We start from the raw sequence: 12,669 nt of genomic DNA on the forward strand, positions 1-12,669 counted from the left end.
AAGCTCTGAGACAGTTAAGTGATTTGATCAAACTCAGATCTCACACCAGACCTAGATGTCTTTGCATTTTACCACACTGACAATAGTATGGCATGTGTCAGAAAATTCCCATCTTTCCTATTTACTATAAAGCCAAATGCATTAATGTAACAGAAAGAGCACTGGTAATCAATAGGCTTCTCTTTTCAGAATAAGCTTTGCTAATATTTAGCTGTATAACTTTGGGAAACCATTCATTTGAGTTTGCAATTTAAGATATTCTTAAGACTTCAAAATAAGGAAATATATTCTCTTGCATTCCTTAAAATTATTGAGAGATATATTTCAGGTGGCCAAGAGATGAATAAAAGTAAAGAACTCAAGAACAGGGAAATTATAGTATAAAAGAACTGGCAATAAGCAATAAAACTAGTAAAACAGATTTTATGAGCGTAAAGTTTGTCGATATGGTTATAAACTTAAACAGTTTTGATAAGCTTTTAAAAGAGAAAGTGTATATCTAAATACTATTAATTTATTTTAATATTAATGATATTAATTTTTATCTAGAATTCTAGATTATATCTAAAAGCTGGAGAATGTTCACAAGCAGAATATGGAAGGAAATGCATGCTAGTGCTTCCATCTTAAGTGTTGGCATTGGTACATAATTACATTCTGACATCTACAAATAAGAAAAATCAGAATCCTTAATTTTCTACTACTTTTTTATATTCTAAATCCTTTGAAAAAAGGAAAAATACACCCCAAAACACATCTTACTTTGCCAATCAGCAAAGCAAAGCAAACTCATCCATATCAGGTAGACACTACCAATATATCAGAAATATGGAAAATGATGGTTGATTTGTAATATTTAGGTTGATTTAGAATATTTAAAGTGAATTACTGAAACAGAACATTTGAAAACATCACATAATAGATTTTATATTTGGAAGAAGTGATAATTGAAGAGATATGCAATTGGTTCTCTAGTTTCACAGCAATTATATTAATATGATTTTTCAGATAATTTTTTATTGGATCCAGGCCAAAAATAATTATAAACTTATATATTACACAAATTAAATACCCCTGCACCTCAACCTTTCAGACACTAAAAGGACAGATCCTTTTTAACAGGTTCCTTCACTATTTAGTAAACCACAGATTATTTTTGTGGCCATTATACAGGTAATTAGAGTAATTTAGTCTAAAGAGGAGGCCACATGGAGGCATTATTACAAATCTGTGGTTATTTCTGTCAGATGTTTGATGAGGCCCTAGATAAAAGCATGATGAATAAGAGTATGTTTATACATGGTAATGCAAAGAGGAAGCAGATAAATGAGAGAAGTCTATTTAAATGCCAGTACCCAATCAAGAATCTTACAGCCCATGTATGTTTAAATTACCAACTCTCGGAAAGGAAAATACACAGTTTCCAGTGCTCTGAAATAAATGAAAAGTAAGGATGTCCTTTCCTGTCTTAGATCTATACCCAATTCTATTCAAAATACAAAGTATTATGAGTTCTTTATTGAAAAGATTATACTTTAGAAAGGAAACAAGGTGGATGTATTAATAAGGTAGTATCACAATTAACACGTCCTAATTTTAAGCAAGTAGTTTTTGCCATATTCTAAAATTATACATATCAGTATTCCCATGGCTAAACCTTATTCTTTTCACGCAATTTATGTAATAACTACCACAAGTGACATAAGTATTACCAAAAAAATATGTAAAGAATGAAAAGTGCTTGATGGTAATTTTGCATCCCTCTTATATTACTTTGCCTAATGATGTTGGTGTTGAACCTGTTCTGTATTTATAGTTTGTTAGATAAGTGCTGCCTCATTTATTGCCTCAAAACTCCTACTTTAATTTCAGAATGATAAAAGGATGCCTACCAGATTCGTAAAACAAAGTGAACATCTTGAGCATGCTATTGACCGTGTTCTTGTCATGATATCGGAAAGAAGAAGGGTGCGCAGTCTACATGGCATTAATGAACAACCTCCTCATAATATTCTTACAGCTGCACTAGAATTGATTAATATGGTCAAGATGATACTAAGCATTCTGGAAAGGTAATTCTTAATATTTAATCTTTAAATCCCTGAGATAATAGCATATTTCCCTCTTTCTTTTTCTTCAGAAACTTTATGTGTGGACTGGATTTTATTTCCACAGTTTCTTTCAAATATGTTCATAGATATTTTATTGATGCTGTGAATATCTCCCTAGATATACAGCATAATAATAGAGTTCCCTTTAAATAAATCAATATTTGATTTGCCTCTTATAGAAAAAAAATATTTTACAAAATAATATTTCTTTTACAAAGGATTCCTTTTTATTTTCCTTTATAAAATAAACTCCACTGTTGTATTAAGATTTGAAAAAAAACACTTGTTTCTCTACAGTCTTTTAGGAGTGCACAAAACTTACCCTAATGTTCTAAATTACCACATCTGTATTCTTTACCACAAAATAGTTTTATTTTCTTTGTATATTAATTAAATTAGAGGTTTTTAGTTAAGAATTAGTCTTGTTTTTAAAACCCTGTGTTACTAAGAGAAGGCTGTGAAAATCAAAGACAAATAATTTCTAATCTTGCTTTGATAATAACTTTTAAGTAACATAATAATATTTCTATCTCCTAATTGTTTTGATCAAAGACTATGATCAACTCTTAATTCTACATGCAAATGAGGCATTATATGAATACTTAATTCCTAGGACTTTTGCTTCTGCTAAGTATTGCATCCCAAAGATAAGAGATGTTAGACAGTGACAGAGGGAAGCATGCTTTTATACTCAATGAGAAAAGTCATTGTGAGGGGGGAAGCCACGATACTTTTCTTTATATTTCCTTGTTACCTGCTCTCTTAATGATCCATTATTATCTCTTTTTTATTAGAACTAATACTTGATTGGCAAATTCATTTGTTCACATAAAAAGGGATCAAGTGACTTACCCATTTGTTCAAAGAAATTTCAAATTGAATATTAAAGGAAATTTAGTAAATTCCTCATTTCCTCTACTCCCGTTTTCTCTGAGCTCCTTGCTAATATCTATCTGATAACAAGCTGAAACAAGGAAAGTCTGGAAACCACAATAAAAAAGCAAGCAAATTGGATCCTTTGAATAAGCTCAACTTAAGGAGAAAAATAAGGAAAGAGATATCAGAGGCATACAACAAAGACAGCCACAAAATTTAGTGGCAACAAAGAGGACACCCCTGAAATGAATATCTGCTTCACTGATATTTGATAATTTACAGTATTAGATTTTCTCATTTTATCAAATTAATCTCATTAAAAAATTCCCATCATGGTATCAGTATTAAGAAGTACTCTTTGGTGGCACAATTTCACTAAATTCCTCAATTTGAGGGCTTCTTTGCTCTCATCAGTGGAACCAAGTAAAATTAATATTTATCCTGCTGTATTTTATAGTAAGTAGTCATTAAGGCAATACATCAGATTCATCTTTCAGAAATGAGATAATGTATACAAAATTATCTCATATAGCAGCTTTCAAATATGACAAATTTATGAATTGTCTTAGAATCTTTTCTGTTTGAAGATTTTAAACTTTAATTTAAAACACTATAGATTCTCATAGTCCTTGCTTAACAACTAATGCCACCAAATAAGGGTATTCATATTGAATAACCTTTTAACTAAGTTGAAAACTCATTGATCACTTTAAATATGATCTTTAAATACCAAAACATTATGAATGAAACACATCAAAAATCACAATAGCATGTTTTGTACTGGGCATGTTTTTTAATAAACTTTTCAATTCCTTTGCTTTAACTACTTCTGATTCTACAAAGACCTCCTATGAAACTTTGTATGCTTTGAGATTTGTATCAGAGACTCATCAGATTTGTTTCTGAGAAGATATCAACATGAATTTTAGAATGTTTAGGGCTCAGCCAAATTGAATTTCCTATACAATAATAAAATTTTCCCTAAAAAAATTATCTAGTTTGAGTATCAACTAGAGGAATTTCCCCTTCTTTTCTCTCTGAAATTGAATCATTATGCTTCAGGGGAAAGTTATTTCTGTGATTTATCCTAAAATTGGCCTCATCTCTATGTTTCTAAAACAAAACATGGGAAAGATGCTGTTAAATGTAGATTTTCCATTGTTAGATTTTTTTTTTTTTCAAATTGTGATTCAAGCTATCATTTGACCTGGTTCAGCCTTGTTTAATCAAGTTTCTTATTTCAGGCCTAAAAATTATTTCAGCTTTATTAAAAAGGAATATATAAATCTGGTAAATCATCTTGTTAATAGATATAATAATTATTTTTGAGAATTGAAATTGTTTCAGGAGTTTAATTCAAAATGTCTCATCAATAAAAGGGAAAAACTTATTTCTGTTCTCTTCCTAGGAGGAGTTTCCTGTTCCCTTTTTGTATATTACTAATATATATAGCCTTTATAATGAGTTACTAGAACTTTCTCGACTGAACTACAGTGTACAAAAGAGTGACTTTACAAGTACTATAAGCTTCTATATACACAATAGAGCTTTATATAAATGCTGCTTTATTAGTAACAGAGGTACATTTTAAGGTTTACTATAGAGGTTATGGGCTTTTAGAGGATCTTAACCATGGTATTAGATGGAAATTTAGAGTCAGTTGACAACGATTTTCCTCAATGTTTTATTTCTATTAGTCATTAAAATTTGAAATGGCTTACTGATTTGAGGTAAAGAGAATTTATGACAAAATTCAGTGGAGGTGATATAGTAACTCAAGATCACATAACTAAGTATAACTAACTAAGATTATACTTGTAAGGAAATATAAATTGAGCATTTTTCATGTCAAAAATTAAGAGATAGGGTAGGATGATAGGGGTAGGCTCCACTTTTAAAAAGTAGGTCAATGTTTCCTTGGCTATTTGCTCATAACTTTTTGGTCTAGACATAGATGAGAAGGGAAAAACTTTCCAAAGAATTTTCCTCGCATTTTTCATACCATGGACAGAGTTACACATTTCCTGTGGATGCTGGCAGCCAATTTTACCACACAAGTTTATAAGCTTAATTATGAGAAGTAATTTGAATCATTGCCCATATTATGTTCTTTAAAAGTAGACATCCAGAGAGTGACACTTTCATGCAAACACGAGATGTTGTAATCTCCTGGGAATTTTGGAGGAAGGGGCTTACAAATGACTTATTCTTGCTAATTCCTAAAAATAAAATTTTATTTACCTTGTGAAAGTAAATATGGGTTCAGCACTCTGGTGCTTCTAATTTATTTTACAAATGATGTTATAAAAAGTGGCTCCCCATTTTTTAAAATATCCTTAATAGTGCAGATGAAGTAGGTGATCATGTTCCCACAAGACAATGTAGGTTTTATCACCTCATTCAAATATCTACTTGTGATTACAGGTCCCTGAAACCACAGAAGACTAAAAATCATGCTAGATAAAATTAATAAAGCCCAAACTTTAAATTAGTTATAGTGTCATAATAAAATACTTTTTTTTATTTGTGGCAAACAAAATGAATTACCAGATAACTGCCAATCTTTATTTTTCAAGAAATAAGATAATCCACTCATTGATTATATAGTTAATTAATATTTGACTCTCTTTTTGCCTCCTTTTATTCTTTTTCATGTAATTATTTGTACAGTAAGGAACTTAAGAAAAAATAAAAAGAGATCTACTGTGCCATCCACCATTTTATATTAATTTGAAAACAGGAGTAACTACTGCAAATTGTGTTCCTACCACCTGCCAGTTTATTGAGACCATAGAAATATTACATTTATCATCTTTCATATAATAGTTATGTTACTTTTTGATATGATATTATAATGTTTTAAAGTTAGCTATCTATTGGTACCTTTAATCTAAAGCTCTCTATATTGTAGATTATAATTTTCAATTTTCTGAGGTATAAAGATATGTTAATTCAATGAAATTCAGATTGATGGAATCTCTTGTCATCCTTCTCTGGCAGGCCTCCATTTGATTGCATGTCAGAATTTTCCAGTCTGAAAAACCACCTCATTAAACATATAACATTACTGAAACATTTCTCTGAACAGGTAAGACATTCTTTTGTTGTGCTGTTCTCCATACTTCCTTATATGCATTTAGTTATCAAGTCCTATAAGTTTATTATCAGTAATGCCTATACAACCTTTCTCTTTTTACCATTTCCATTGCAAACACTGAAATTCAGGACCATATAAAATAAGTTTATAGGCAACAAATACTGTTGTCACCTGAAATCTCTTTTCTGTTGAATCAGAATTTACTATTACTGCTGCATTGTTTTAAAATAACTATTGAGCTGATTGCAAAGCTTCAAAATAGTTGCTGTTATCTATTGAACATTGTCTAAACTTTATTAATTGGTTTTCAAGGCCCTCCTTAGTCCCAAATAATTTATTATTATCCTTTGATTGTATGTGACCCCTATACTACCATTGAGCTGTTTTATTCATCCTTAAATGTTTTGTGTATATTTCAACGTTTATGCTTTTCATCATGCTATCTCTTCCACCTAGAATTTACTACTCTGACTTTTCCCCTTATCTAAATAGGATACTTCTTTTAAGGACTAGTTATTTCATTCATTAATGCTACCATTTATATATTCATTCATCCATCAATCAAACAAGGTGAATCCTCCTTCTTTTGTAGTTTCTGTTTCATAGAATTTAGCATATGATGCTTTGTAAGATTGTTTAAATCCCATAATCATTTGTGCAGATACATGTACTAGGCTTCAGGGAAGATACATTAATAAGAGAGAATTCTTTCCCTTAAAATTTTATAGAATAATGAGATATTTAAATAAGTAATATTTAAATTTTAATGTATATATCATGTAGATTTTAAGCATCTTGAGAGAAGTGGTATCTTATATAATTTTCTATTAAGATTGTTCAAGATAGTGTTTGTACAGAAGTGATTTAATAAATATTTGATGATGTTTAAACATACTGAGAAATCTTGAAACAGTATTCATTACCACAGGTATTGTGTCCTGTGAATTGTATTTGCTTACCAGAAATTAGTTCATAACCTGGTTATATGTGGGAATATCAGTAATAATAGCTAATACTTATATATGGTTACTACTTGCCAGGCACTATTGTAAGGGCTGTATATAATAACTAATTTAATCCTCAAATCCTCACTTTAAGCCTGTTAACTGGTTGAAACTTCTACTTTAGGTGAGAGTGAATATAACAAGACCAGCAATAATGTGGGTAACTGAACTCCAAATATTTTCTGCATTAATATGCAAAGTTCTTGGCTCTAGGGACCCTCCTCTCAACTTGGCCCCTGCCATTTCTTGTTTTACTGTGGCAAAAAAAAAAAAGGGCTCATAGAAAATTTTATGTCTCATGACAATCCTGAGAGTTAGGCTGCTACTTCAGGCAAAGTCACTCAAGATTCTTATTAAACCAACCATTTCACCAAGAAAAACCAGAAAGTCTAGACAAGATAGAAAAATAAATAATCAGACTTAATTAACCACTTCGGTACCAGCATGGACTTTAGTCAATAGCCACAGATGAACGCGCATGGCGACTTTAGCTGACAGCTGTGATTTGAAAGCGCACAACCGAGCATCGAATTTAGCCGACAGCCGTGATATGACTTTTCTGATTTTTCATTTATCAAAATAAAATTATGAACATTTAAAAATAATGTAATGAAAACATGTATGTATATGTTACCTATTCTGATTTACATTACAAGTAAAGCTGCCTGTAAAGTAAAACAAGCTTTCAGTGCTTTAAAGCTTTCCTCAACACAGAAGAGCAAAACGGATTCGTCGTCAATGCACAGCACAAACTATCGCGTGGACTATGAGTGCCAGCTGTGGGGAAGGTTTCGCAGCTGGTGAGCACAGTACCAAAGTGGTTAAAGTAAAAGGTTTCTGCACAGCAAAGAAAATAATCAACAGAGTAAATACACAATTTACAGAATGGGAGAAAATATTCACTAATTATACATCTTTCACCAAAAATGAGTCAAGCTCTGTAAAATAACTTAAAGAGGTTTTTTTCTGAGCCAAATTTGAGGAACATGGCCCAAAACTATGCCCAAGAAGCCTTGACCAAGTGGACTCACTGTGATTGGATTACATTGTGGTTTTATACATTTCAGGGAGACAGGAAATACAGGATAAGTCTTAAATCAAGACATGGAAGGCATAATATGTTGGTTTGGCCAGAAAAAGTGAGGCATCTCGAAGTGGGGGCTTATAGGTTATAGATAGGTTTAAAGATTATTTGATTTGTAATTGGTTAAAGAAAATGAAGCTTTGCCTAAAGGCTTGGAATGTTTTAAGTTAAAATAAGGAAGTCTGTTAATCAGAGACAAGCCACAGCCTATATATCCAAACTGAAGTGATTTGTTATGTAAATTGCGGACCTATAGGCTTGTCTTGCATAGCCTTAAGACTTTTAATGAGTGACAAAGTATATCTACAAGAAAGGAGTGAGCCATGATGAGGTGTGTCTGACTCCCCTTCTCATGGCCAGCAACTCAGATTTGGGGTATTTCTGGGATCCCTTGGCCAAGAAAAGGTCCAGTCAGTCAGCTGGGGGTGAAGGGCTTAAGATTGTATTTCATTTTACATATCTGACAAAGGGTTACTATCCAGCATCTACAAGAAACTCAAATTATCAAGAAAAAACAAATAACCTCATGAAAAAGAAGGCAAAATACACGAACAGATTCTTCTCAAAAGAAGATATACAAATGCCCAACAAATGTGAAAAAATGTTCGGTATCACCTATCGCCAGGGAAATGTAAATTAAAACCACAATAGAAAACCACCTTACTCTTGTCAGAATTGTCATTATTAAAAAGTCAAAAACAATAGATATTGGTGTGGTTGCAGTGAAAAGAACATTTATACACTATTGGTGGAGATGTAAACTTGTACAACTTTTATGTATAGCAGTATGGAGTTTCCTTGAAGAACTAAAAGTATATGTACCATTCAATCCAACAATCCCACTACTGGTTATCTACCCAAGGGAAAAGAAGACATTTGATAAAAATGACACCTGTACCCAAATGTTTATCTTGGCATAATTCACAATAGCAAAGATGTGGAATATACATAAGTTTGCATCACCCGATGAATGGATAAAGAAAATGTGTACATACATACCATGGAGGACTACTCAGCTATAAAAAGTAATGAAATAATGTCTTTTGCAACACCTTGGATTAAACTGGAGACTATTATTCTAAGTTAAGAATCTCAGGAATGGAAAAACATATACCACATGTTCTAATTTACATGTGGGAGTTAAGCAAAGGATATATAATCATAAAGTGCAATAATGGACATTGGAATCTAAGAAGGGGAAGGATCGTGGGGTAAGCGAGAAAAATCTACCTGTCATGTACAATGTACACTATTCTGGTGATATGTACACTGAGTGCCCTGATTTTAGCATGATACAATTTACCACATAACAAAAAAAACACTTGTGCCTCCTAATCTTTTGAAAATAAAAAATAAAATATAGAAAGGACTTGAACAGTCATTTCTTCAAATACGATATGCAAGTGACTAATAAACACATAAAAGAATGCCTAACATCATTAGTAATTAGGGAAGTGCAAATCAAAACCACAATTAGATGCCACTTCACACATACTACATTGGCTATAATTTTTTTGTAATGAAGAATTGTTGCTGAGGATTTGGAGAAATTGTACCCATCACACATTAGTGTGCCACTAGTGGAAAACACCTTGGTAGTTCCTCAAAAGGCTAAACACCATTTCAGTATAATCCAGCATTTCCACTAAGTATAAACCCAAAGGAATAGAAAACAGTGATTCAAATAGATATTTGTCTGCAAATGTTTGTTGCAGTGTTTTTTGTAATAGATAATAAGTGGAAACAACCAAAGTGACCATCAATAAATAAATACATGAAATGTGTTTCATGTATCCAAAATGTTTGTACCCCCATAATATCTTGAATTTTAAAAAAGGAAAAAAAAAAGAAATGAATACATATACACACAGTAGATTGTTTAGCAATAAAAAGGAATGAAGTTCTGATACATGCTACAACATGCATGAACCTTGAAAAATATGCTAATTAAAATAAGCCAAACAGAAAGGGACAAACATTGTATGATTCCACTTATATGAATTATGCAGACTAGGCAAATTAATAAACATAGAAACTATATTAGAGGTTTCCAGTGGCTGAGGGTAGGGAGAAATGGGTCATCCTGTTTAATGGGTACCAAGTTTGTATTTGGGGTGATGAAAAAGTTTTGGAAAGAGATAGTGGCCATGACTATATAATACTGTGAATATAAGTAATGACACTGAATTGTACACTTAAAATCACTAAAATGGCAAATGTTATAAGCAATATATATATAGTTGCAATAAAAAATATTTCAAAAACCAAATCAATTAATTGAGAAACCAAGAGACAGATACAATCAATAGAAACAGATTTACAAAGATCTATGTTATCATTTTTAGTAATCTAATATGATTAATAAATTTAATGAGAAGGTGGACATCTTTAGTAGAGTAAAAAACAATAAAATGGACATACTATAACTGTAAATTGTAGTAACTAAAATTAGCAAATCAATAAATAGCTTTAAGAGCAAACAAGACACAACTGAAATGGGAAATAAGAAAGTGGAAGATAGGTCAGAAGTAAAGATAGAGACTGAACCACTGAGAAACAGAAGGATTATAAACTATATGAAAGAGAATAAGGTGCATATGCAACATTGTAAAAGGTTTAACATACATATAATTGGAGCTCTAGGAGAATAGGTATAATAAATGGAATAGAAGCAACATCGTAAGATGGAACAACAAATAATTTTTAAAAACAAATGACACAGACTTGAAATGTCACATACTCAAGAAGCACTACGAACTTGTATGGAAAACTATACCATTGCATATCAGAGTAAAACTCCTAAATGGAATAGAAAACATCTTAAAATATGTCAGAGAGAAAACAAAATATTATAAGAACAAAATTAAGACTGACAAATGACTAACAGAAACATTGAAACACAGAAGAAAAATAATATCATCAAAGTTCTGAAAGAAAATAATCACCTGCCTTAAAATCTATACTCAGCATAAGGTATCTTTCATAAATTAAGGTGATATAAAACCATTGTTGATAAATCAAAAACTAAGAAGATTCACTGGAAGATCAAAAAAAAAAAAAAAAAAGAAAAGAAAATACTAAATTGAGTTCTGCATGTAGAAGGATATGGATCCCTAATGGAGGAAGCACAGTGATGCAAGAAAGAACAACCTGGAATGGAGGGGATGAATATGTGGGTAAAATCTAAATGAAGATTGACTCTATGAAACAATAATATGTTGTGACTTCAAATCCATATGAAAGTAAAATAAAAGACAAAGTGCTATGAAAGTAAGAAGGGGATACATAGAGTTGAAATATTTCCACATCCTTGCTATTTTTTTTTTTTTTTTTTTTTTTGGAAATCAAAGTCACATGTCACATGCTGTAATATCTAGGATACAAGTGATTTGGAATTTGACCTAAGGATCTGATCATCAGGTGATCTCTACTGGATAAATTTGTAGAAATCTACTATCTTATGGGTTGGAGTGGCAGAGAATTTAGTGTGTTAGGCTTTGAGTTTTTCTTTTCTAATGTGATCTTAAGTCCAGTGAAGTTTTTTTTCCACTGCAAAGGGGAAGAGTTCTTTTGGATCTGATGGAATTATCTTTCCGTATTTTTCTTTTCTATGGTGGACTAAATTGTTAAATCAAAGTTATGTGTTCTCTGTGTTTGTGGACCCAGAATTTTTTCATATGAATATTAAGAATTTTTCTAACCTCAGAGGGTATGAATAAATTAGATGGAATGTCTTCTGACAAAATCTAAAAATAATATATCATTTTCAGCAGCATATAAAATAACAAATGCCTAGGAAAAAAATTACATGAAATATGTGTATGATCTCCATACAGAAAAATATAAAATATTTGATATAAATTAGAGAAGGCCTAAATGATTGGAGAAATAGTGTCACATTCATGGATTAAAAGATTCAATATTTCAAAGATGTTCATTCTCCTCAGATTGACTTTGAAAAGATAGAGCAAGCATCAAAACCAGAATCAGATATGTCAGAGATGATGGAATTATCAGACTGAGGATTTAAAATAACTATGATTAATATACTAAGGACTCTAGTGAAAGAAGTAGACAGGCAATATAAATGCATTGTATTAGTGAAGGGGAAGGGTACAAGAGATTTTCTACAGTATAAATCATTTTGTATTTCTTGATATGGGTGGTAGTAATAAGTGTGTTCACTTTGTAATAATTTATTTGGAATATAATCAGGATTGTGCACTGTTCTGCATGTAGCCTGTATTTAGATGAAACTCTTAATTTATGTATGTGTGGGTTCCTCAAAATATTCCATGGCTCCATTTAGATGTAACTGCTCCTTATATTATTTCTATGAATGACAACCTGTTAAAGAATTTTGTTCTATGCTAACTTGCCAAAATACATGAAATACCAATATTAATGTTCATATTCCAGGTTAAGGTATTATCTCCTGGGTATCTCATAAGTAAGTACATGTTATTTAGAACTCTGGTTCCTTTACTTTGACTGAAT

General features: G+C 31.3%; 1 protein-coding gene across 1 annotated transcript in view; it reads left to right on the plus strand.

Annotated features, from left to right (window-relative positions):
* The first annotated feature begins 1,877 nt into the window (after positions 1–1,877).
* LOC105885282 (uncharacterized) overlaps positions 1,878–12,669 on the plus strand; it is an 87,549-nt gene continuing 76,757 nt past the window's right edge. Inside the window, exons 1-2 of the mRNA XM_075999534.1 lie at positions 1,878–2,072; positions 5,988–6,075. Of these exons, the coding sequence (XP_075855649.1) occupies positions 1,885–2,072; positions 5,988–6,075 (276 nt within the window). The 5' untranslated portion in view covers positions 1,878–1,884. The remainder of the gene's footprint in view (positions 2,073–5,987; positions 6,076–12,669) is intronic.

This window comes from Microcebus murinus, chromosome X (assembly GCF_040939455.1).
Source record: "Microcebus murinus isolate Inina chromosome X, M.murinus_Inina_mat1.0, whole genome shotgun sequence".
NCBI lineage: Eukaryota > Metazoa > Chordata > Mammalia > Primates > Cheirogaleidae > Microcebus > Microcebus murinus.